This window comes from Cucumis sativus, chromosome 3 (genome assembly GCF_000004075.3).
Source record: "Cucumis sativus cultivar 9930 chromosome 3, Cucumber_9930_V3, whole genome shotgun sequence".
Lineage (NCBI taxonomy): Eukaryota > Viridiplantae > Streptophyta > Magnoliopsida > Cucurbitales > Cucurbitaceae > Cucumis > Cucumis sativus.
The window spans coordinates 20,135,727-20,162,439 of record NC_026657.2 but is presented as its reverse complement, the minus strand read 5'-3'; the positions used below and the strand labels follow the sequence as shown (position 1 = coordinate 20,162,439).

Genomic DNA, 26,713 nt, shown 5'->3' with positions numbered 1-26,713 from the left:
GTTAGCAGATACAGTCCGTGGAAGTAACAATAGTTCGTGGAAGTAAAACAATAGTCCGTGGAAGTAAAACAAACAATCAGCTAGCGCCTCGTATGAGCACCATGCAGTAGTCAAGCTTCTCCTCATCTGTCAGTTTGAGGAAACCCTTCATGTCAGTTAAATTGTTCATTAGTATTCGAATACATTGCTTGGTATGAGTGCTTCAATGTCTTTATGCGGTAGTCAATGACTGTGGTCGCATGTACATTGCATCCCAGTAACTTTGCGGCCATCATTCGCAGAAGTTGTACCAGATACCCGAGTTTGAATGTGCCATTGTTTGACTTCCATCCACCAGCAGACCCCAACTCCATCATACACTCCACGAGAGTTGCCTCCTCATTCGTCCATACATGCTTAGAAGCACGTGATGACCTTGCCATATTGACAATCATACAACCATGCATACAAATCAGTATCTTCAATACACAGGAAGGCAAAATTATTAAAATACACAAGAAGACAAAATTGTCTAATTCGTTTTTTATACTGCATGCATACATTCAAGTGTAGAGGAAGACACGCCAAATACTAACTAAATACAAATACATGAATACTAAATCGACACACATAGTCTATTCACTACATAACTGCCATTGATTAAACATCTCGACAGCCAAATCATCCATCCAGTGCGTGCATTCATTTAAATTCTCAATGAATTGAGTGTCATCACCTCCAATCGTTGCGTAGGTGGAGTCTCCCTTGTCAACATCGTCAATGAAATCGACATTCATCATCTCGCGGTTGATGAGATTGTATAGTAAGCAACACGCTAAAATTGTTCGACATTGAATTTGCACGAGATAGTATGACTTACCGCGAAGGATTGCCCATCGACCCTTCAACAAATCGAACACTCGTTCAATAACATTCCTAGCGACAGAATGTTTCATGTTGAAGTACTCTTTCGCGGTGGCAGGGGCATTTTCCGCTCCTTGCCACTCTTGCAAGTGTTATATTTGTCCTTTATAGGGAGCTAGAAATCCCTATGCATTGGGATATCCCGCGTTGCATAGATAGTAATAACCTGTTACGAATACGTCAGATCTAACTAATTTGATTGACGTTGTAGGTAGTATATGTTCGAGGCATAAAACATTTGATTACCTTGAGAAACATGCAGCCCATTTGGTCGTGCAATAGCATCTCGAAGAATGCGCGAATCTGCTGTGGACCCTTCCCAACCACTTACCTCCAACCCTACCTTTCTTAAACATCCCAAATGTAGAAGATGATAGTATCCGTAGTGTAGAATGTGTCCAAATCAGAGGAAAAAAAAAATACTTGATCGGCAAATGGGAGTCCAAGCGGCAAGGTCGTGTGGAAGGGGAAAATCGAGTCGTATTGCATGTTCACCTAGAAGAGTGGTGAACATGGAAGCGCTTGAGTTTCGGAGGCAAAATGTAAAACACAGCCATTCAACGAAACCGAAAGAACACCCATTTGTTTTGGAGGCAACACTGTGAGCGAAGCCTTCAACGAAAACTGGGAGGACGAAGAGTGGGAGAGAAAGAAAATTAGAGGAAGATAGGTTTTTTATCGAGAAGAAAACGATGGCCAAAGAACAACCGGAATACGTTGAAGATGAGTTGAGGAAAAAAGGGGAAAGTTTTTTCAGAAATTAAATCGAAATCAATGTCGTTACAAGGATTGAAGAGAGGGGATGATTTCGATTGGAAGGATTAAACGGGTTTAAGGATGAAGTGGTGTTGGGAGAGATTGAAGACAAGTTGCAAGGGATGAAGATGAGTTGAGAGGAAGTAAACCGGGGAGAATTGTTAATGGAAGACGAAGGAGTAAAGTGTGAAGATGAGTAATGGAAACTCTAAAACTAGGGTTTTCATTACACGGACTCCAAACGTGGGTTTGGGTTATTATAACCTTCTAATAATTTTAAATTATATATTATATTCGTGAGTAATTTTCTTATTAAAGATACTTTCAATTTATTTTCATATTATTTTGTGTTATTGTTATGGAAATTATTTGACTATATTTTGTAATGAAGTATAATACAAAATATAATCCAATATGAAAATTTATTGGAATTAATTTATCATAAACGTGAGAATTGTTTCATCTTCATCACCAAACTCCATTCAATTTTCAATTGTCGTCGTCTTCCTTTTATTTTTGTAAGCTCAACCTTTCAATTTCCAATTGTTTCATCTTCCTTTTATTTCCTTCCGTTTAGTAGGAATTTTCAATTATTTTCATTATTCTTCATTTCATATATAGAATACACATATTTTACAGTATGTTTTCTGTCACTTCTCTATTATAAATTTTCATTATCATACTGTATACAACAATAATTAACTGTATATCCGTAAGGTATCATTGTTTTTTTGACATGATTTATTAAATATATACCACATATTATTTACAATTATACTAATTTTTTAATATTCCTGCAAAACAGAATAGGTTATATAGTTTATTTATTATATATATACCACATTTAACTTTCTATTATAATAGTTGTTTAATTTTCCAGTATGATGTTTTATTATATACATACTGCATCTTATAGACAATTATATTATTTAATAACTTATACATGTAATATTTTTTAAACAAGATGTCCAGTATTGCAGTCTACTTCGATGGTTTTTTCAACGAAACTAACAATTACGTTAGTTTTAGTGTGTCTGAAATTGTAGTTGATGAACATATGTCATACACTGAATTATCCAATGTCCTTAAATCCAAGTTATGAAGTTTTTTTTGTATGAACAACTTTATTATATATCTTTGCTTAGGTCCTATAGAATGTCTTAAGAAAGATATGACAATAAAGAATGACAACGATGTTAAATGAGTTTACCATATAATAACATCTAACGTCGAACCATATATTGCCCTTATTGTTCATTATGTTGGCCTTTTAGCTATTTATTTGGGTTCATCGTCCTCAAGTTCATTTCAAACACAAATTCATTCAGATGGAGGTTGTTTTTTTTGAAACCATAGATATGTCTAAGATAGATTCCAACTTCGTACTAAAAATCCAGGACACGTTTTCAACCAAATCTTTATTGAAAAAGTTCGTTCAAGCCATTGTTATTAGAAATAATTTTCAATATGTTATAGTGAAATCAAACAAGAAAGTGTTGAATTTGCAGTGTGTAATTGTAGATTGCAAAGGGTCATTGTGTGCTTCTAGTTGTTTTCATGGTGATAGGATCATATGGGTTCTTACTAGGTTCGATTCTGAACTCACATGTTCGATAGATGTTCCACTTACAAATCATTGACACTACCTTTATTATTATTAAGGACTTGATAAAGAACAAAATTAGTTTAGCTAGTTCAAAATTGTCCACTCCCAAAGATATAGTTCATTTTATTCATGTTCAACATGGTTTAAGCATATCTTACCAAAAAGCATGGCCGCGTTGGATGAGATTAGAGGTTCTTCGAAAGAATCCCACAAGATGGTAGCCAAATTTGTCTTCATGATACATTTTAACAATCTAGATATATTAAATATATACATCTCCGCATATGTAATATACTCATCATTTTATAGTTTAATATTTTTTATGTTCGTAGGTTCTATTGTTGAATACCAAGTTGATGCTGATAGTAGATTTCTATATTTCTTTATGGCATTATCTGCTTCTATTGTTGGTTGGAAACATTGTCGTCCAGCCATATCTATCGATGAAACAAGCATGAAGAATAAGTACGGGTACTCTTTTATCTGCTTCAAGTCCTGATGCCAATGATCAAATATTACCACTCGTTTTTGTGTGGTAGATTCTGAAAGTGATGCCTCTTGGACGTAGTTTTACAATCAACTTAAGCGAATCATTAGTGGTAGGAATGACATTGTTATAGTATCAACTGGCACAAGAGTATGTGCAAAGCGATAGAGGTAGTATTTCCCAATGTTCTACATTGCATGTGTATGGTTCATTTACTTAGGAACTTGAAGTTGGAGTATAAATCAATAGTTGATACCGTGTTCCATGCATGTGGCAAGACTTACAATGTTGTTAATTTTGAACAACAAATGCGTTTGTTGGAATAAAATGCACCTGATATACGTGAGGAGTTATAATCGATTGGATTTGCTAGGTGGTCTCGTGCCTACTCGCCCCTTATTAGATATAATGTAATGATCACTAACATATTTGAGAGTCGGAATAATGCAATTATCAAGGCTAGAGAGTTGCCAATATGTTCAATGCTTGAGGTATTGAGAATGATGTTGCAAAGATGTTTTTTTACCGTAGAAATGAAGGTGACTATCAAGTTACGGATTTTACAAAAACATTTGAAGGTATTATAAGGGAACAAATTGAAATTAGTCGATCTATGAATGTATATTTAATTTTTTGACCGAATGAAATTTTTATATATACATCACTTTATTATATATATACCTAACTATTTTTATATACATCGTCTTATTGTTTATATACCTACTTCTTTTTTATATTTAATTACATATGTAGGTCAATCTAGTCAACAACATGAAATATCAGGTCATCCATGGCACATCTCAATATATTGTGTACTTGTCTTCTAAGATTTGTACTTGTAGGATGTGTGATATATTGCAAATATCTTGTGCCCATACATGTGGTGTTCTTACTATGAAGCATTTGTCAATAAAGTCATATGTTTCACATTATTATTTGAACAACAAATTGAGTTCAATTTATAGAGGTTTAATAAACCCTTTAGGTGACCATCAACATTGGCAAGTATTTGATGTTGTTTCATCCATTGTCATCCTCCTATCTAATGTAAAACGTTCAGTTGGTAGACCCAAGAAGATTAGAATTCCTTCTAAAATGGAGTTCAAGAGACGTGTAAAATGTGGTCATTGTGGCTGTTATGGGCAGAAAAGAAAACGATGCAAGTTTGCCTTATCTAGCTAGTTTATTATTGTTTTTTATATTTGAAATATCTAATGTTGTTTTGAACTTTAATTATGTTTATTCTTTAAGTTAGTTATGAAACTAATTAGTTACAGAATTTCAGTATCAGTCCTAAATCACAACCATGTTTATGATTATTAAATTTTATTTGTTAATGTCTGTCTAAGAACTTAACATAATTATATACTTCACATTATGACAAATATACTCATGAAAGAAATTAATGTTTGTTTTTCATGTTTGTGTATTAAGAATTCATATTTCTTATGTTATTCCTAATCATACACTCTCCAATACATATAATACATATACTGGCACATATGATTTAATTTGTATAACATAATCTCAAACAATTGTAAACATTGTTTTAGCCTGCTCCCAATGTTATAAGAAACAATATTAAATATACTTCATATATATCGTAGAAAATAATATAATATATAATAATAGAAACTAAATTTAAAGAATTTCCCTACAAATATGATAATGAATAATAACATATGTCTAATTTTTAAAATTGGGTCATTTAACTCATATAGCCTAAATTGCTATATGATATTATATGAAAGACCTAATTTCCTAATAATTTTCACAAAAGGCCTAAATGGACCAATATATTTCACAAATATACGGCCTAATTTACTTCTTTGACCCATTTTATAATATTGGATTACTTTATTACTATTATTTTAAAAATGGAATGAATCATGGGTTGTACGGTTTTGGAAAGAATTGGAAAGCTTTAATACTTTCCATACACCAAAAATCGTCCCATGTAATCCATTTTACTTGCTGAAGACAAAAACGATAAGGAAACTTTGACATAAAGTTTGAAGACGAAGAATACGTTCGACGGCCGACCACTATGAATTACATGTTAGTTTTGTTAAATAATACATTATGTATACTAGGTATACTGAAGATATTCAGATTATTAGGCAAAGAAACTCTAATTTAGAATGTGGTAATTTAAATTATTAGGTATATTGAAGATATTATTTTATAATTTTTTTAAGAAAAATTCATTAACACACATATATTTTCAAATTTTGTTTTTTTCCCTTTCCTCGACATATCTTTGAACAAACTTGTTTGTGCAATGGGTAGATTGTCCTACACAAGTTATAATACCATTAAATTATAAAGTTGGTAATAATAGTATATTAAACAAATAACGTCAATCCTAAACACACATACCTCATCAGACTCTAACATATAGTTGAGATTTACTTCAGAGGTTCTATCTCCCTCATTCATCTTTAAAAAAAATATATAAACATTAGAACAAATCTTATAATATATATACTACGCTTTATATTACAGTTTCTTTGCCTAATAATCCGAATATCTTCAATACACCTAGTATACCTAATGTATTATTTAACAAAACTAACCTTTAAATTTCTTCAACGTTTCGAGCGATATTTCTTCACAGTGGTCGGCCGTTGAACATCTTCTTTGTCTTCAAACTTTCCGTCGAAGTCTCCCTATCGTTTTTGTCTTCGGCGAGTTAAATGGATTACATGGGATGGTTTTTGGTATATGGAAAGTATTAAAGCTTTCTAATTCTTTTCAAAACGGTACAACCCACGATTCATTCCTTTTTTTTTAAAAAAATAATAATAAAGTAATCCAATATTATAAAATAGGCAAAGAAGTAAATTGTGCCCTATATTTGTGAAATATATTGGCCCATTTAGGCATTTGGTGAAAATTATTAGGATATCATATAGCAATTTAGGCTCCATGAGTTAAAGATCCTAAAATCATTATAAATATGAACTCTTGGGTCTTTGAATCATGAATGTGTTGGTTTTTTAAAAGAAAAAAAGTTGGGCCGCTGAATTTTCTTTGTGAAGATAAAAAATATATGTATAACCCAACCCTAATCCATAATTCCATCTTCATCTCTCTCTCTCTCGATTCCTTCATTCAATAGGTCTCACAACCCGATTTTGAGTCTGAAGCTTAGTAGGTAAACACTAGTTGTGGTAATGTTCAAGTTCAAGTGGAAATTCAAGCATCAACAGGAGCTTTGAATGTAAGTTTATTACTGTTAACCCTAAATTTGTTTTAAATTAAGGTTTTATATACTCGTATTAACCGGTAGACTTTAGAGTTTTTTTTTTTTTTTGTCTTTTTTGTTGTGCATGCTTAGCTATTCCATAATAATATACGTCCATAATAACCCCTGATACATAACAAACAAACATGTAATCTGATTTCAAATTTATTTACAATGTAAGATTATAAAATGATCTTTAAATATATGAATAACATTGATTGGATGTAATATTATCATTGTTTATTGAAAATATATTCCTATCAAAATCAATGAAAATTATTATTTACTTATGTAACAGAAAATCAATTGAAAATCCTAAAAATTTATAATAATATTGATTTCAAAACAACATATATAAAATGAAAATTGGGCAAAATATAGACCATGAAAAAATTATAAACTTGCCAAAAAAAATGAAAGAGATAAACGACAAAAGAAAATGAATTTGATCAACAGAAAAAATAACAAAAAATGAACTGTACAAAGAAATGGAGTGTAGAGAGATTTGAGATATAATTGTTAATTGAATTCAATTAACAATTACCCTAATTATATGTCATATATACATAATTAGTTATGATTAATAATAAATGCAATCAAGTAAATTAAATAAATAGTGCAATCAAGTAAATTAAATAAAAAGAAAAATATTACACAAATAATAATTCAAATATGTCAATTTTAATATCAATAATAAATGCAGTATAATATATTTATGGTAAGTAAATAGAATAAATTTCGTATAAATGTTTTATTTTTAATTAATGATAAAGTCAAATTTGTCCTAAAATTTGGTTAAATTTTATTAATAAAAATAATTGAGAATTTAAGATATTTGTGAAATAGTGTAGCCAAATTATGTCATTTCTTTAAATTTGTTTAGTAATTTCATATCATGTCCTGTCCTGAACACGTTTATATTCTTGCTATACAAGACTCGATTTGAGAAGCCACGACGCCTAAAATGAAACGCCAGAACGCTCACTTAAGTTCTTTAAACTTAACTTAGACTTTATCATGCAGCGCAACAAAAATTAATAAACTTCAAATATAACAAATCATTTCTTATTACTTGAACCAAACGTTCTACGATTACATTTTCCTTACTTTTTTAATACTAAGAGTTAATCTTAAACTTGAGCTTCTTGCCTAGCTCTCACAAAGTTAAGATATAGCGCCTTTTGTATAAGGCTTCTATAAACAAAATAATTTCCTATTTACAAAAAATATAAAGTAAATGAGCTTAGATCGCTTACTCAGTTTCCACGCATAGCAACTCATCTTATCCTTTCTTACTTGGTTGAAACGCTTGAACATCTGGGAAGGAAAAACTTAAATCTTAAGTTAAAGACTCAGTGAGTGGTAGTTTTGAAATTTCAATTTCATGTTTCCACCATTCACATTTACCATTGTTATCACATTTCAGTCAACGTCACCCTCACAACCTAACTCCAGAGTCTATTGGTGGCGTCTCATCAGTCATCTGTGGTTCAACCTAACTCCAGAGTCTATTGGTGGCATCTGGCATCTCATCAGTCATCTGTCGTTGAAGAAGTTGTTGCGAGTGGTGTCGTCCACATTTATCATCAATCATTGCAATGATGTTATTCTTTTTTTTTTCTTTTCATTGTTGGTTGTTGCATTTGATGTTAGGATATATTTCAATGTTTGTCAGTATATATCATTAATAGATTTTGAAATATTTTTATATTTATAAATATTTTTTATTTATAGTAAATTGTTATAAATATTCACTTAATCCATCTTATTTAAATCTAAGAAAGAAAGGTTGCCTAACATGCCACAAATTACTTGCGTCTCTCACTTGCTCTTGGTCATTTGATCACATGGATTTTTTTGTTTCTTAATACTATCATTATATCATATTATAGATTGATTATTTGAAATTCTCTACTCTTAGTCACACCACATGTGGAGTTGTCTGTCAAAATAAATTATTCGCTAAAGAAAGTGATTGATTTCCCTTAAGGATCAAACTATTGACCTATTTATAAAGGACGTTATTTAAATTAGTTATATACTATACATCATTCATTAATATGGTTGAGTTTCAAAATCTCCACCCAACATATTAATAAACATTCGAAAAAATAAAAAGAAAAGGCCGCCTTTCAATTTACCGAAAAAAAGAAGACTATGCTTTGGCACCTAAAACAAATATCTAACCTTATAAAATTGCACTACATTAGGACAATGTATTTGAATAGGTTTTCTTTTTCTCTTACAAACGTAAATAATGAATTAAAACTTTTGTTATGTTGCTATATTTAAAATTGTCTTTTTTTTTAATAATACTAATCATAAAAATTTGAGAACTAAAACTTGTGAAGTAATCCGTAGGATCTACCGTGTACGAGCTATCTTTGATACATTTTTATATGAGTCCAACTATCTCATCGCTCCACGATATTGTCTGCGCCTCCACCTTAAACACCTCAAAAATGACTGTTTTATCACCAACTTACTTAAAAAGAAAAATAAAATAAAGCTAATAAGTTTTGAAATGACCCAATATTTTAATTAGTCAAAGAAAAAGATAATAATAAGAAAGAAAAAAAAATCACTAAACCTTGCAAACACGAGCGCCTCCCGTTGGATGTTTTATTCTCTCCTTTGACAAATAGTTTTTGAATCTCTTTTATTTATATCCCTCTTGGTTCTTTAATTTTATTTATTTATTTTATTTAAAAAGAAAAAGAGAGGGGAAAAGAAAGGGACAACAGAATTATTGGGACCGTGGTGGCTGCTTATCCATTTTAAAGATTAAAAATATATAAATAAGATTCACCTGTTTCATAAACAAATAAACAAAAATTAATACCACTGTCTATTTATCTTCATGCATCATCTTTCTTCCCAAACAAAATATCTTTTAAACAAAAGTGTTTACCATGTGGCAAACTTATCTATTAAACACTTAAATGAATGAGCTAGAGCTACACACAAATTACATCTAAATATTTTTCTAAAAAACATAAAAGTGTGGTTGTGTAGTTAGCTGTAAGAGATAGGAGAAAAGAAAATAAATTGGAAACAGATTTGGAGGAAACAATGAAAAATGAGGCTACTCGACAGAGATGAACGAGTTGTTAGAACGCTTAAGTAGGATATACTCTTATTTATATTATAAAATTTCCTTATATTTTTTGGACGTTGTTGCATTGAATCCTCACCTCATTGTTATATTTATATATCTATAAGTCTTCGAATTAGTTTATGTTCATCTTGACTAATCAACTTTAAAATCTCTTTTACAATCTACCGACCATACAACTGAAACTCCTAAAAGAATGTAAATCTTAAATAGACAGTTACAATAATATAATTGTAATGTAATGATAATAAAAAAAATATCTATTTTCTAGACATTTTTAAATATAACAAATTGAAACAAAATATTTACAAAACATGAGGGTAAGATTATCATACTACGTACATTTGTTAACAACAATATTTAGATATATATATATATATATATATTACGACTACGATTGAAAATTTTAAACAATAATAAAGAGAAAATTAGAAAAACACTAAATTAGAGCCTTACCTAAGGGATAAGATATCAATTCCCACCCCTCTTTTAGTCAAAGGAAACACCAATGGGCAATCTTAGAGTTTGTCCAAGAAAGCAAATGCTTAAGAAATCAAAACTCTAACTGAAAGATTTTGCATGGCCCCAAATTTAGCCTCTACCTATTAGAAATTCCCCCTCCAACACACTGTCTCTCTATCTCTCTCTCTCTTGACCTTATCTCCCTATTTTCTCCATTATTTCCGTGGAAGGATGATATAAATATAATAATCACCACCACCACCACCCTTTGTTGTGATAATATAGTTATGACACATCATTGTTAATATCCAAACACCAACAAAAGAATCTATTTATTGGTTTCAATATTAATCAAATAATTTTAAAACAAATAAATAAAAAAGGAAAAAGAAAGACTTGCCTTTCAAAGTAAACCGACCAGTTCTTGCGGTTGTTGGCTTGGCTTCATCAAATTGAAATGCTTCAAAGTTTCACAAACTCGAGCTTCTTCTCCACAGACACGCCACTTTAGCATTCTTTTTTTTTTCTAATATCTTTTGCTTGCAAGATGTGTCATCTCTATATTCCTTCCTATCCCTTTTCTCTTACTCTTTTATTGACATATCTCTCATATCACCTATTGCATATACATTCCAAAATGTGAAAGACCTGAAGGACAAATTACACGCAACTCCTTTCAATAATCACCTAATCTTTCTATCCATATCAAGTTTATATTTCTTTCAAATTATTTCACCTTTTTCAGTTCAAGTTGCTCGTAATCTAAAGGGAATTGAAACATAATAACCTGATAGAGTTCATCTTCTCATCAGCAGTGGAAACTTCTCCCTATGAGAATCATTCTGATTTCCTGGCTGATTATTCAATTCTTTACCAACTCTGAATGTCTAAGCAGAGCTGATTTTCCAGATGGTTTCATATTCGGAACTGCAGCATCGGCATACCAGGTAAGGAGGAATTTTTGTAACTACTTTTTTCCTTCATTTGGTTTCTAACAGTATGAAAAGATAAAGAGAGCAAAATTAATGGCAGTTCGAAGGGGCTGTAGATGAAGGAAATCGAGGTCCTAGCATATGGGATACATTTGTGAAAGAACCAGGTAAGTTTAAATTTGATGGTAAACTTCTTTTGCTATGCAAGACTAGTAAGTAAAATGGTACTTCTTGTGATGCACTTTAGGGAGAATACTAGACTTCAGCAATGCCAACAAGACTGTTGACCAATACCACAGATTTAAGGTGAAGAGAGAGAGAGAAATAAGTATCTTGAGATATCAGCATATGCAACAGAAGGGCCAAGACAATGACAACATATGCAGGATAAGAGTGCCTAATGTTTTACTGTAATAATTTAAGCATTGTAAAGTAGAATAAACTATGTGAATAATGGTCTAATGATCAATCAACTGTAAGATATAATAATGGAAGGATAAAAGACATCTGTCACAGTTAAATTTATTTATTAGTCATTTTAGGAATTTCTTACCTGTTCCTAATTAGATTAATAATTATGGTCAGGACGATATAAAGCTGATGAAGGATATGGGAATGGATGCCTACAGATTCTCAATCGCATGGCCAAGAATATTTCCAAGTAAGAAATAGTTCAGGGTGTTGAAAGTAAAAAAACTAGCAACATTTTCTTCCCAACAATGTCTTTTAACTACCTGTGAGAAATTTTTAAAAGATGGGACAGGAAAGCCGAACGCAGATGCCATAAACTATTACAACAATTTTATAGATGCGTTGCTAGAAAAAGGTTATCCATTAAACTATATTTGAGAATTCAATTTTGCAGTTAGTGATATATATCATCACTGATGTAGCTTTTTTCCTTAACAAGGAATCCAACCTTTTGTAACTCTTTACCACTGGGATCTTCCGCAAGTGCTTGAAGACGAGTACGAAGGATGGCTGAGCAGAAGGATAGTGTAAGTACAACTAAACTCCACGACATACCATTGCGAAGAAATGATGATCAATTGATAACAAGTTCCATTCCTCGTAGAAAAGATTTTGAACATTATGCTGTTACGTGCTTCCAAGCATTTGGTGATAGAGTGAAGCACTGGATCACCTTCAATGAACCACATGGTTACTCAATAAAAAGCTATGACCTAGGAATTCAAGCTCCTGGTAGATGTTCTTTTCTGGGTCATATATTATGCAAGAAGGGAAATTCATCCTCTGAACCATATATAGTGGCACACAATATTCTCTTATCTCATGCTGCTGCTTATCGCAGTTACGAAAATCATTTCAAGGTACGTATGCAAACATTTTCTTTAAACTACTTTCAAGCTTTATGACAGGCCTTGGCCTTCAATTTATTTATCAACAAGCAAACGGAGAATTCGAGAGCTCCTAATCCTCTCTAAGATCTCATAAAGAGGAAGATTACAATATTTGCCAACAGATGATCTTCACAGACTCTCACCACACCAATACATATTTCCCTCCTTTGGAACCCCTAACTAACAATATTCCTTTTGGGCCCATTCTAACTACATATTTTCCTAACCCGGATTTGCCCTCACCTTTCATCCCTCTCTTACGAACATACACTTCAGTAATTCGGGGCCCATCACTTTACCGAATGTATGAGTCATAAATGAAATAAAAATTTAACAAGTAACCTATTTTTTGTCTCCTAGAAAAGACAAGGAGGTCGGATAGGAATAGCATTAGATGCTATATGGTATGAACCATTATCTGAAAATGACGAGAACAAAGAAGCAGCACTCAGAGCCCTTGATTTTGAAATCGGATGGTAATTGCTCGCCTCAATTAATAGTTAGTGATGGCACTTGACCAGATATCAAGTTTCAGGAATTTGATGAAACAACCTTGAAAATTTTCAGGTTTCTGGATCCACTTTTTTTTGGTAAGTATCCTCCTTCAATGAGAAGGCTTGTGGGAACAAGACTACCAAAAATATCACTTGTTACTGCAAAGTTCCTCACAGGAACCCTCGATTTTGTTGGCATGAACCACTACACCTCCTTATATGCTCGAAATGATAGGATCGGGATTCGAAAACTAATATTCAATGATGCTTCATCGGATTCTAATGTCATTACTACTCGTAAGCTTTTGAACTCAATCTTCTTCTCCGTATTCAGTATTTGCACACAAATTTGCAATTTGTGCTCTATAAATTAAAGTAGAAGGTAATCTATCTTCATTCTACATATACTCTACTGCAGCGCATAAAGGCATGTCTACCATCGGAGAAAGAGTATGTCTCAAAGACATCTAGTAGATCCCAGGAATTCTCTTATAAATTCCATTTGAAGTGAGCTGATGTGTTCTTCCTTTTCCAGGCAGCTTCCCACTGGTTACGTATTGTTCCATGGGGAATCCGAAAATTGGCAGTTTATTTGAAATATAAATATGGGAACCCACCAGTGATTATAACAGAAAACGGTGAGTAATGATAGTTTGGAATTTTGTGTTCAAACTTACCAGTTACCACAAGACTTAACTTGTTCTGGCAGGCATGGATGATCCAAACAAACGGTCCATACCTTTAGAAAAGGCACTGAGGGATGATAAGAGAATAAGATACCACAGAGATTACCTATCAAATCTATCCATTGCTATTAGGTAATAAATAACAACTGCTAATCCTCTGTTTGATGAAGGCACACTAGATTGATTCATGAACAATAATTCATTTGATATCTATGAATAAACACAACTCTAAATGACAACAACTGCTAATCCTCTGTTTGATGAAGGCACACTAGATTGATTCATGAACAATAATTCATTTGATATCTATGAATAAACACAACTCTAAATGACAACAACTGCTAATCCTCTGTTTGATGAAGGCACACTAGATTGATTCATGAACAATAGTTCTTTTGATATCTATGAATAAACACAGGCAAGAAGGCTGCAATGTCCAAGGCTACTTTGCGTGGTCGCTACTGGATAATTGGGAGTGGAACATGGGATATACCGTCCGATTTGGACTCTACTATGTCGACTACAAGAACAATCTCACGAGGATTCCAAAGGCATCCGTTGAGTGGTTTCAGAGCATGCTCAAATCAGAAGACAAACACACAAATCAAATTATACATTCCTCATACTCTTACAATATATTGAATTCTCATATCAAGTATAGCAATGTAAATGTTATTGTCAAAACTGAAATTGAATGAATGATTACGAGAAAAGAAGAACAAATTTGTTAAAGACGTCGATTAATTAATAAACTTACCGGACACGCCATTTCCTCAATTGAAAGATGCAAATCGATTTCGGCTATACTTGAGATTTGGAACCATCGAGTTCCGTTTCATTTAGTTTTGATCGATTTCCGAGAGGCTTCGATTCAACCGCGCAACTTCTTGTCTGCGGCATTTAAATCTGTGAGAAGAAAAAATAGAGGGAGAATTCAAGGTTCTAGTTGTCTATGGTATGCTATTAGGATTTTATGAAGTGTATATATATATATATATTATCCAATTTATGAGATAGGTAATAAATTGATTCATTGAATATCATAAAATAGTTAAGAATCTTTATAATTTTAATTTTAATTGTAGATATTTGAATGTTGTGTAATTTATTATAAGAACTAACTAATTAATATATTCAACAAAATATCATATTAATTATATTCTAATTTGAATTTTGATTAAGAAAATACATTATTAAAAAATGAAATAAGAAAATGTCAAATAAGAGACTAAAATCAAAACAATAATAATAGAAATGATTGTAAGATTGAGAATCTATATAAGGTAAAACAAATTCAATTAAGATAGTTTTACAAATTATATTCTAGAAAACAAGGGGTTCAAATATTATATTCTAGAAAACAAGGGCTTCAAATGGTGTTTGGCACGCAGGTTTGATTATGCCCGGGAATTAAATGGCTGGTCTTATTTGATGGGAGTTCTAAATGGTGGTCTTATTTATTTGACGGGGGTTATGACAATTGTACCTATGCTTGAGGTGCAGAAATTGACCACAAGAATTGGTAATCTTGGTTTTTAAGGCTTGTGCTTGGGTGCTGGTTTTGAATTCCTAGGCATAGCTAATCTTTTTTTTTTTTTTGTCAATTGTACTATCTAAATTTATCACGTACAAAATTGATTTTCATGACAAGTAAAAACAAAAAAGTTTAATATTCAATAACAATAATATTTTCATTACAGTTGCATTAACATGAATGGTCTAATTATGAATATTTAAACTGTTTTTCTTTAAAAAGTTTAAATAAAAATGAGCTTTTTTAAAAAAAAAATATTTTTTTCTTAAGTCAATCTAAATAAGCTGTAAGTTTTCTAGTTAAAGTGGCCAATAAAAATAGTATATTTAAATCTTAAATTTTGTACATCAGATATAACATATTCTTAAATTTCAAAATTATATATAATCGTGTGTTTTAAAATTTAATTACATGTCAAATATATTCAAATTTTCAAGCTTGTGTCATTTATTTTCTTAAAGTTTTTCTGAGAAATGGATTTATATTTTTCTCATAAAAAATGATAAAACAAAAATGAAAAGGAAAATTTTAATGTGTTCATTTATTTTTATTCTTTCAACAAAAAATGTACCATTTTCTACTTTTTTTTTTTTATTTGAGTAATAAAAAAAATCTTTTTAGTTTATATATATAAAAAATAAAGAAATTTTATATTTATTCGCTCAAAACAATAAGAAATTACGCTAACTTTTTTAACTAAAAAAATCTTATTTAATACATAAAATTATAAACAAATTTTTAATCTTTTTTAGTTAAACCAACCCAAATTATTTCAATCTTTAATTTATTTGACTTGTCATCTAAAAATTATAGTAAGAATTTTAAAAAATATTTTAAAATGGAAGTGAAAGCTCTAAAATTTAAATTTAAAGGGACCCTCCATTTACCTCACATGTTAAGTCCATGATTCTACCCATGGGCCAAACACTAATGCCAAGCCAAGGAGCCAAACAGTCCCAAATGCCCAAACATATTCCCGAGAAAGTGAGGGTGAAAAATATGTTAAAAAATGATTAAATTATCCTTCGAGTCTTAAATGGGTCTAATTAACAACAACAAAAATGTATGTGGGCATCCTACATTTTCATGAATTGACATCTAGATTATTACCGTAATTAGAGTTATTTGGTTATATTTTTGGAAAATATTATTGCATTTATTCTTTCCTTATGTTGCATTATTTTGTGTATAATTACACTTGTATGATTGAAAATTATCAAGAAATTAAACTATTGCTCAATAATAAACTACATGGTATCAAAGCTTTCTAAACTAGATCCTGTGTAGCCGTCGCTGCTTCTCTCTGCCGTGAAACTCGTCGGCAAAGACGAAATCTCCCTATTTCGTTCATCTTCGTTCAGACCAACACCTTCACACATCAGTTTGATTCGTGCATCAGTTTGTTTTCGTCCAGACCAATTCCTTCGCGGTCATGAATCCTCTCCTCGATTCATGCCAAATCTGTCTTTGTTTCTCATGCACATTGGTTCGTTCAAGATTTTATTCCATTCGTATATCAGTCTTTAGTTGCTTCGATCGTTCATCTTTACTGATATTCAAACTCGTTCGTTCATCTCCGTTCATTTGAGCATCCATCTCGAGATTGATTCATTCGTTTGAGTGTTCAGTTCGCGCATCAGTCTCTATTCAGGTCCTTCATTCAGTCTCAGATCTCATCTTCGACCATCTTTGAACTCATCCGTTGCGTTTTCTGTCCAGATTCGTCTCTGTTCTTCCCGCTAAGTTTCTGTCCAGATTTGTCTACGTTCTTCATGCGTCCGCATCTCTGTTCTTTGCCCACCCGCTCGTTTGTTCTTTGCTCATCCGCACTTCTATTTGGCATTTAGCACTATGTTATTGTCTCTATTTTTGTCATTCTTTTGATTGGGGATTTATTTGTTGGTTGCATTTCTTACTAATGTTTTTCAGATGTAGAAAAATGATGTTGCTTGTCCCATTAGTATCATCCTTGATGGGACGAATTACATTATCTGGGCTAATCAAATGAGGAGCTTCTTGATTGGTAGAAAGTTATGGCATATCGTTACTGGCAATGATCCAACCTACTCTTCTAGTGAAAAACATTAAGGACACCACTGGAAATGATGATACTGACCCATTTGATGCCATTGTTCAATAGACCACAACAGAAGACAACAAGTACATTGAAAAACTTGAGGACTGAGATAGCAAAAATCATCAAATCATCACTTGGTTGGGTAACACTTCAATTCCAACTATTCATACTCAATTTGATGCATTTAATATGGCAAAAGAACTTTGGGATTTTTTGTCCCCACGATTTCAATCTGTTGGACTTGCTCATTATTATCAATTAAATTTTCGTCTTGTTAGTCTAAACTAGGACGGAGGACAATCTATGAATTCATCTTGTCACTATTCAGCCAATTTGAACTTGGTTAGATTAGGCAAAAATTAGTCTTGACCATATTCGCCTCATCAAAGTCCTTATGGGTCTTCGCCCAGAGAAGAAAAACAACTTGGCATTGTCTCCTCTCTACCCTCTGACAACGCTCTTGCAACCACACATCCACGACCTGCTAATGAGTCCACTTTCTACAAATATTGTAAGTTTCATGGTCATAAGCTTGCTAACTTTCCTACTATTGACTGCAGGTGTTGTCACAAGCGAGGTCACATCTTGGCAACTGTCCCACTCGTCCACCCCGCCCTCCTGGTTACTCACATAAATCCAAGTCTTCTACAAAAATTGGTTCTCAACCTATTATTGTTGTTGCCACCCCATCACTGCATCTTAGAACTTTCAGTTAAATGATCTTTATGTCTTACTGAAACAGGTGATCTCTTCCAACCCTACTGCTCTTGCAATTACTCCATGTACTTCTTGACTCCTTGGTTTGACTTATTGTAATCATATGACTTCTAACATTTCATTCTTATACTCCCCTATTCCTGTTCAATCCCTTCTCCCAATTCTCTCTACTAATGGTAATCACATGTTTATCTCTCACATTGCCACTGTTAATACACCTACCATAAATCTGTCAAGCACTTATCATATTCCAAATCTCACATTCAACCTGGCCAATTATGTGATCTCGGGCTAACCATTACCTTTTCTTCTCATGGGTGTCAGGTTTAGGATTCTCAGACTAGGTAAATGATTGGTACTAGACAGAAGGTGGGACGATTATTTGAGCTCACATCTCTCCAACACTCTCTTGTGTTTCCACCTATCTTTGCACTATATATCAGTGGCATCTTCGTCTAGGTCGTCATGCATCCTTTGATAAACTTCATAATTTAGTTTCTACTGGCACTTTGAATAATGTCTCAAAATTTAGTCCCTTTGACTGTTTAAATTGTAAACTTGCGAAACAACATGCTTTATCATTTTCTAATTATGCTTCATTATGTGATAAACCTTTTGGCCTTATTCACTCTAACATTTGGTGTCGTGCTACATGTACTACTGTTAATGGTTATCGATATTTTTTCTTATTTATTGATGACTATTCTCATTTTACTTGGATTTACTTTCTTAAACATAATTCTCCCTTATTTCAAATCTGTGTTGATTTTGTAAATATGGTTCACACACAGTTCCTTTGCACAATTGAAATCCTTCACACTAATAATGCGATGGAATACAAGGACTCTCACCTTCTTTCCTTCCTTGCCCATCAAGGCACTCTGATTCAACGCTCATGTCCCCACACCTCCCAACAAAATGGAAGAGCTGAACGCAAACATTGTTACATTCTAGACTCTGTTCGCGCTCAACTTTTGTTTGTTGCCTGTCTTGAAAAATTTTGGGGAGAGGTTGCCCCACCTCTGTTTATGTCATCAACTGTCTTCCTTCTCAAGTCATTCACAATGTTTCCCCATTTGAACGGCTATATGGTATTTTTTCCTCTTACTCTAGTCTCAAGGTTTTTGGTTGTGCATGTGTTGTGTTATTACATTCTCATGAACATACCAAACTTGAATCATGTGCTCGTCTATGTGGTTTCTTAGGTTATGGTACTAAACATAAAGGATTTCGTTGTTGGGATCCCATCTCTCAACGATTACGTAGATCTCGTCCTGTCACCTTTTGGGAACATCGTATGTTATCTAGTCTTTCTTTATTTCATGCATCTCTCTCTAGTCATCATCCATTCTTCACTGATCTGTGTCTTCTTCGTCGTGCTTTCTATGGTCTCAAATAGGCTCCTCGAGCTTGGTTTGCAACATTCAGTTCCACTATTACTCAACTTGGGTTCACCTCCAGCTCTCATGATTCGATCTTATTCACTCGTCAGACATCTCGTGGTATTGTGCTCCTTCTTTTATATGTTGATGGTATGATTATTACAGGTGATGATCCTCAAGTCATGTCTGATTTGCAATGTTACCTGAGTAAGCACTTTGAGATTAAGGATTTAGGAACCCTCAGTTATTTTCTTGGCCTTGAGATCTCATCCTCATATGATGGCTACTACATATCTCAAGGTAAATATGCATCTAACCTCCTCAGACGATCTGGTATTACCGACTCTACCACATCCTCAACGCCTTTAGATCCAAATGTGTGACTCACTCCTTTTGATGGTATTCCTCTTGACGATCCTACTTTGTATCGACAACTTGTTGGTAGCTTGATTTACTTAAATGTGACTCGTTCAGATATTGCATTTGCAGTTCACATTATTAGTTTATTCATGGCTGCTCCTCGTACTATTTACTTCACTGTTGTTCTCCTTATTCTTCGCTATATTAAAGGCACTTTGGGTCATGGTCTACCGTTCTCCTCATAGTCCTCTTTGGTTCTCTCTGGATTCTTTGATGTTGATTGGACAGGTGATCCTCCACCATTGGTTATTGCTTCAATTTAGGAGATGCTCTTATCTTCTGGCGCAGCAAGAAACAATATGTTGTTTCTCATTCTAGCATAGAGTCTGGATATCATGCTCTGGCTGATGCCACTTTGGAACTACTATGGCTTCTTACTGCTATGGGAGCCCCACAGACATTCACTCACTATTCTTCATTGTGATATCCGCAGTGCTATTCAGATTACACAGAATGATGTATTTCATGAATGAACAAAGCACATTGAGAATGATTGTTATTTTGCTCGTCATCACCTTTAGAGCAACACTCTCCATCTCCAATCCATCTCCACCATAGATCAACTTGTCGATATCTTCACCAAAGCTCTCAATTCTCCTCGTTTCACCCAGTTACTTCACAAACTCAATCTGGTTTCTACTCTACCATCTTGAATTTGAGGGAGGATATTACCGTAATTAGGGTAATTTGGATATAGTTTTGGAAAATATTATTTTATTTATTCTTTTCTTATGTTGCATTATTTTGTGTATAATTACAGTTGTATTATTGAAAATTATCAAGAAATTAAACTATTATTCAATAATAAACTACATAGATTACTATGTTTGTTTTGTATTATTGTAAGATGTTTGATATTTGAACATTTTCAAGCATCCTAGGCTCGGGACAATGGATATTTTGAGATTTTCAAGCATCCTAGGCTAGTAAACATGGTTTCAAATTTCAATATTTTTATTTACAGTTTTGTCATTTTCTATTATTTCGTATACACAAAATTAAATTTAGTCTACAACATATTCAAATTTGAATTTGAATTAATATTAAATTTATAAAAAATTCAAATTATGATATATTATTTCATTAAAGAAAAATAACATATAGAAACAAATTGATAAAACACAATGACAAAATACACTTTTGGTTCTCAGGTTTGAAGTTACACTCCACTAAACACAAAGGTATGAACTTCACTCAACTCGGAGTCCCAAATCTTTGTAACTCGCTTGAAAACATAGACACGCCAAATGTAAATATACGAACTTCAAACATATGAACCAAGAAGTTTGGATTAAGGAAATTGTGATGATAATAAGATTGCTCACAATTAAGAATGTTTGAGAATAATAAGCGTGAAATACCATCATTCAAAATTAAATATGCATGTGTTTGATTATGCATAAGAATGTTATTAAGAATATATAAAAATAAACAATTTTGTATTTTATTTGTAAAAATAATCCTGAAAACTTTATAAATTTTAATATATATTAATTGGTAAATAATAAATCCAATTCAAAATTTGTAGAAGGATTAATTATTTAACAACTAAATCATAATATTAATTACAAATATTTGTAAAATGGGCAATTTGATAAGATTAATTTGATGAATTTACATAATTATGTTGTATTAATTAATCAATTATAAAATAATTATAATTATTAAAAGAATAAGTAGAATTGTTATGGATGATACAACGAATGAAACTATTTACCAAATGTAACCAAATATTTAAATGGACATGAAGACTTAAACGAATTTTGTTATATTTTGTAATTAATTTTAATATTTTGTTGTTTATAAAAATGCCTTAAAATAAATTTATATTATATTAATAATAATGACCATTAACTAACTACAAATATGATTAATCAATTACTAGTTTTATACCCGGGTTCTTTACTGTTAATTTAAAATCGAGTAGGAGTATATAGTGTATAAACTAATTTATTCAATTAAAATAAAAATAAACATTAAGTGTATATTAAATTATTTTAACATATGTGTCTATATATATGTGTATATATGTATGTTATTTTATTAAGTTGTGTGGTTAAATTCATACACTATAATTTAATAAACTAAAATTCTAATTTTTATATAACTAATTTAAATGAGTTAATTTTAATAATATATAGAATAAAAAGAGGATATTTTTAAAAATTGTAAAATAAATTAAAATATTTACAAGTTATAGCAAAAATTTAGATTCTATTAATGATAGTCATTGACAGTTTTCTATCATTGTAACATATCAGTGGTTAGCAGTTATAGAATTTAAAATTTTTGTTATACGTTGTAAATAATTTGTAAAATTTGCTATTTTTAAAAATTTTCCTAAAAAGAATAAAGAAATGTATTAAAAGAGGAGTGTGAGCATAAAGAAAACTCATAATTTTGGTTGGATACAATTAATGTATATAAATGATACATGTGAATAGTTTATTCTCATGTCTAAACTACCAAACTTTGTACCAAACAATAATATGTCTATCCATTATTTATTTCAACTTTTATTTCCATTCTAATTTTCTCAATCCAAACAACTCTATAATACAAATTTCAAGAATAATATTTTTTAAAAACTGCTGTAAAAAATAAAGTACCTATAAAAGATATGACACAAAAACCCTAGTACACGACTTCCATAATCTAGTTAAAGCTTACGTGGCTGAAGACTCGGTTAAATGGTGTACCTGGATTAAAGAAATTCGTGTACCCAATACACGACTTTCTTTAAAAAATTGTAACACTCTAGCTGTAAGATTTGAAATTCGGATCCTCACCAACTTTCGCTTGGTTCATCTCTGAACCATATCTTACTGGGAGAAGTTCCTCTCTAATACCATATGTAACACCCCAAGCCCAAGATTCATAATTCAAAATTTTGACATTCCCTTGCATCCCCTTCAACATCGCAACATCATCTTTATTTGTTTTAACGGCTTATTAAAGTGAAAGTTGTCCCCAGAAACCAACAAGAGTCCTTTTAGCATGTTTTGTCTTCGCTCACATGCATTATAAGAAAATTCCAAAGAGGTCACCCAACATAAATTTATTTCGAGCTAAGTACGCTTAACTTTGGAATTCCTATGATTTGAGCCACTGAAAAGGAATGTGCAACTTGTTGGTATATGTATTAACTTATTAATTATTTTTAAGCATTTCTTAACCTTACTTTTATGTCCTCGAGATCACCATCTTTCGAATGATATGCTTGATGTGTGTCCCATTGTGATCACAAGACCATATGACTGAGGGTACCTCATAACGGGAAGTTAACAGTGCACCTAGTAGGACCAGTAGTGGGTCCCTTACTAGGTATTTCTATACTCACTTTTTTTCTATGTTTAACTTTTTTGGACAAAGGTAAAAATAAGGGAAGCTGATGAACAACAAGAAGGGTCCCTGACATGCCATGTGGGACTCTACAGTTTTGCTTCAGCCATTTACATATTTTTCCATTATTTCACTGTTAGGTACTTTATTTTGAACTTGTTGATTGTTTTATGTTTATTCTCTTTAAAATTAGATAGACCTCGAACTAGGTTTATATTTTTCTTAGTTGTTGATTTGACAAACTTTGATTCATGTACATTTGTTTTACCTTAATAAATATGGCCTCATTTTAAACAATTGGAAAATGTTTTTTTATTTCAAATTAACGACTCCATCTTAATTTGAAAAGTCCTTAAAGGAAGGAAGAATGTAACACCCAAAAATGAAGGTTTACAATGTAATTATCTTGAAATTTTATTTAAGATTAAGTTATTATTAGGTGTTATTTTGTTGGTTGAAATTTAAGTTAATTGATATTGACATTTTTTTTATTTGTTGAGAATTAATTAAGTTTGTGTGGTGGATTTAACTAAGGATGTGGTTTTAATGGATTTATATTGATTGTTTATATTTATTGGAGAAGAAAAAATAAAAAGAGAAGGTATGAGGGTAATTAATTATGGAAGAGGAAATATATGTTGATAGGATGGAAGAGGATTAATTGAGGAGAGAGAAAAATGGATTAAATATGTCTATATATATAATAAGGATATTGTGGGAAAGTAATTTAGAGGTTTTTTCAAGAATAATAAAAAAAATACAAAGTATTTACATTTTAGGGCAAAAAAAACACTAAATGACAAAAACTCATTACACTTGATTTTGCCATAAAATATAAATAGTTTGTCCATTTTACCGTTTTTTTACAATTTCTCGATAATTAATGTTTTTGTAGTACTTTATTGGATTAGGCTAATGTTTTTATATGATTTTGTAGTAATTTATTGGATTAGACTAGAAAACCACTAAATGACAAAAACTCTTTACACAAGTGCCTTGGAATTAAATTTAAGGTTTTCCTTATTGAAGCTAATTGAATGATTTTGTAGCAATTTTGGTCATTCCCATCAAGGGTTGAGTTGGTTTCAGCCTCAAATTTGGGTAAGTATGGTAAGCTAAGGTAATTAAAGTAGTAGTTTATTGATAAAAATTGTTAATTTAATTTTGGTTATGCATAGGTGGAATTGTGGTTTCGTTTGTAACAAGAAACTTAGTATAACCTAATGTAAGAGTTCTACTATTGATCCCCGATCGAGGGTTAGATTACTGTGTAATCATGGTGATACAACTATATACATAGCTTTTGATGTGTCTGTGATGGTGAATTATTTGTATAACCTAAGGTTACTGTTAAATCGTGAAGGGTAATCATTGGATTAGGTTAATGTGAAAAGAATAATTATTTGCATATGCTTATTGTGGAAATTTTCTATGCTTACAGTGAAGTGTGATAGTTGTTTACATGCCTATTATGGATTATCGATATGGTTTACTGTGAGCCCATTACTGACAAATTATTTGCTTAGCTTATGGGTTATTGTGTTAATTGTTATCACTGTTATGAGGAGTTATTTGCATAGCCTATGGATTACTGTAATAATTGTGATGGACAAATATTGACTTAGTTATGAGTTACTGATAATTTATGAAGGGTAGCCATTGGTTTGGTCTAAGGCTACTGTGGAATGTGTAAAGGGCAATGATTGGTGTAACTTGTGATTACTTGAAAATGCTTAATGTGAAAGTTATGATGTTTGTCTTTGCATGCCTATCATGGATAACTATTTGGGCATAATTGATAATTTTATTAAGTGAAATTATTAATAATTATTTTCCCTATGTTCAGGTTAATTCGTGGTTTAATTTGCATCAAGTAATTTTGCAAAGGAGTTTAATTCTATTTGGAGGTAAGAGATTTCTACTATGAACCTTTGAAATGAAGATTTAAGCACGATGCATAGATCGACTAATTATGCATTGATGGTAGCTAAAATGCATATATGAGTTTATATGAGATGGTGACTGAAATTGTGTGACTTATTTGTATGATTGTTTATGTAATTATGGACTATTGAATGTTGTTGTATGTTATGCCTATTATTGGATTAAGTTGACTGTTATATACTTTCTTTCTTTTTTTTTTTTTGTTGATGGTGGTTGATAACTTTGGTTATTAGGTTGTGTACCCTACATGTACGATGTCCCTCGGGATCACCACATTTTGACTGACGTGTGTTCCTACGAGATCACCAAACTGATTTGACTGGTGTGTGTTCTTATGGGATCACCAAACTAATGTGTGCTCCTTCAAGATCACAAGACTAATACGATCTAATGGAAAGTTAGTTGTTCACTTCGCAAGACTAGTAGTGGGTCCCTTACTAAGTATTTTTATACTCACTCTCTTTTCATGTTTAACTTTTTCAAATAAAGGTAAAGAGGAGGCAAACTGGTGAGCGACAAGAAGGACCCGTGACTGTTCATATGGGAACTGCTTGGTTTATGCTTCCGCTAATGTCTTAGAAAGTTAAGATAATTAAATTAGTAATGACCTCCGCTTGGTTATGAAAAATTCGGGTTGTTGTTGATTAGGAAATCAGCTAATTAAATTCTACCACATCATCAAAGCAAACATTGTGATACTTATAATTTAATTGGGTTTGGGTAGTCAAGTTTTCTCATATCCAACCCGATTCAAGCCCCTGATGTAAAATTGGACCAAAGAAATAGTGAACCCAAGCCCGCTGAGCGAATGGGCCCAAGCCCAAGCCCACCTAAAGTCGATGAAAATTCTCTATAAATAAACATTTTTCCATTCATTTAAAGTGATCTTTTGGTTGAAGGAAGAATTGAAGCTCTGAAGTACTCGAAGCTATGAAGAATTGAATATTCAAACTTCTACAAGCTCTCAAGACGTGCAAATTCGTATCAACCTCAAGATGATCAATATCTTGCGAAAGATTGAAGACTTGGGAGATTAAACTTTTCTTGGATTCCAGAAATCAAAGCTCAAACTGACTTACAACTACAACATCCTGAAGACTGAAGATCGAGAAGTTCTAAGTTTTTAACTTGTATTCGAAAGAAAACATCAAATGAGTAAATATTAGAGATTGTATTCACAACACAAATCAATATACAAAGTTCAATTCCACGAATTACATTTTTTCGAAAATCCTGTGTGAACAGTTT

At 31.9% G+C, this 26,713-nt stretch overlaps 3 protein-coding genes and 1 long non-coding RNA gene across 12 annotated transcripts; 2 read left to right on the top strand and 2 right to left on the bottom strand.

Annotated features, from left to right (window-relative positions):
* Window positions 1-614: 614 nt before the first annotated feature.
* LOC116402434 lies at window positions 615-1,460 on the bottom strand. The gene is made up of 3 exons (XM_031881685.1): window positions 1,399-1,460; window positions 1,150-1,250; window positions 615-985 (listed from the first exon to the last, which is right to left on the bottom strand). Exons 1-3 carry the CDS (start codon window positions 1,458-1,460, stop codon window positions 615-617), a joined length of 534 nt encoding a protein of 177 aa, XP_031737545.1.
* A 6,577-nt stretch (window positions 1,461-8,037) lies between these two features.
* Window positions 8,038-14,945, bottom strand: LOC105434896. 4 transcript variants are annotated; one of them, XR_004215370.1, is made up of 3 exons: window positions 14,807-14,945; window positions 8,407-11,567; window positions 8,038-8,316 (listed from the first exon to the last, which is right to left on the bottom strand). It is a non-coding gene; the product is annotated as an uncharacterized LOC105434896 (long non-coding RNA). The 4 variants fall into 4 exon arrangements; XR_004215372.1 differs by having other exon boundaries at window positions 8,043-9,484; window positions 9,590-11,567; XR_004215371.1 differs by having other exon boundaries at window positions 8,043-9,808; window positions 10,571-11,567.
* On the top strand, window positions 11,374-14,826 carry LOC101217315 (beta-glucosidase 25). Of its 5 annotated transcripts, none has more exons than XM_004151921.3 (13): window positions 11,374-11,523; window positions 11,609-11,675; window positions 11,756-11,814; window positions 12,094-12,169; window positions 12,263-12,334; window positions 12,419-12,506; window positions 12,584-12,839; window positions 13,230-13,345; window positions 13,437-13,660; window positions 13,782-13,813; window positions 13,899-14,001; window positions 14,073-14,181; window positions 14,468-14,826. In XM_004151921.3, the coding sequence occupies exons 1-13, from the start codon at window positions 11,407-11,409 to the stop codon at window positions 14,745-14,747; spliced, it is 1,599 nt and encodes a 532-aa protein (XP_004151969.1). In that variant the 5' UTR covers window positions 11,374-11,406; the 3' UTR covers window positions 14,748-14,826. The 5 variants fall into 5 exon arrangements, with proteins under 5 accessions (XP_004151969.1, XP_031738706.1, XP_031738709.1 ...); XM_031882846.1 differs by having other exon boundaries at window positions 14,440-14,610; XM_031882849.1 differs by lacking the exon at window positions 14,468-14,826 and adding an exon at window positions 14,325-14,466 and having other exon boundaries at window positions 14,073-14,228.
* A 1,896-nt stretch (window positions 14,946-16,841) lies between the features above and the next one.
* Window positions 16,842-20,998, top strand: LOC116402635. Of its 2 annotated transcripts, XM_031882153.1 has the most exons (5): window positions 16,842-17,802; window positions 18,221-18,402; window positions 18,702-19,468; window positions 19,583-19,672; window positions 19,777-20,998. In XM_031882153.1, the coding sequence occupies exons 3-5, from the start codon at window positions 19,154-19,156 to the stop codon at window positions 20,140-20,142; spliced, it is 771 nt and encodes a 256-aa protein (XP_031738013.1). In that variant the 5' UTR covers window positions 16,842-17,802; window positions 18,221-18,402; window positions 18,702-19,153; the 3' UTR covers window positions 20,143-20,998. The 2 variants fall into 2 exon arrangements, with proteins under 2 accessions (XP_031738013.1, XP_031738012.1); XM_031882152.1 differs by having other exon boundaries at window positions 18,221-19,468.
* Window positions 20,999-26,713: the final 5,715 nt, after the last annotated feature.

Coding starts and splice junctions, on each gene's coding strand:
- LOC101217315 (XM_004151921.3), top strand. CDS start 11,407: ATGAGAATCATTCTGATTTCCTGGCTGATTATTCAATTCTTTACCAAC. Junction 11,815..12,093: donor ACCAATACCACAGATTTAAG/GTGAAGAGAGAG, acceptor AATTATGGTCAG/GACGATATAAAGCTGATGAA. Junction 13,661..13,781: donor TTCTAATGTCATTACTACTC/GTAAGCTTTTGA, acceptor ACTCTACTGCAG/CGCATAAAGGCATGTCTACC.
- LOC116402635 (XM_031882153.1), top strand. CDS start 19,154: ATGGTTCACACACAGTTCCTTTGCACAATTGAAATCCTTCACACTAAT. Junction 19,469..19,582: donor CCCATTTGAACGGCTATATG/GTATTTTTTCCT, acceptor GTGGTTTCTTAG/GTTATGGTACTAAACATAAA. Junction 19,673..19,776: donor TGTCACCTTTTGGGAACATC/GTATGTTATCTA, acceptor GGTCTCAAATAG/GCTCCTCGAGCTTGGTTTGC.
- LOC116402434 (XM_031881685.1), bottom strand. CDS start 1,460: ATGGCTGTGTTTTACATTTTGCCTCCGAAACTCAAGCGCTTCCATGTT. Junction 1,251..1,398: donor CATGTTCACCACTCTTCTAG/GTGAACATGCAA, acceptor GGGATGTTTAAG/AAAGGTAGGGTTGGAGGTAA. Junction 986..1,149: donor TGGGCTGCATGTTTCTCAAG/GTAATCAAATGT, acceptor AACACTTGCAAG/AGTGGCAAGGAGCGGAAAAT.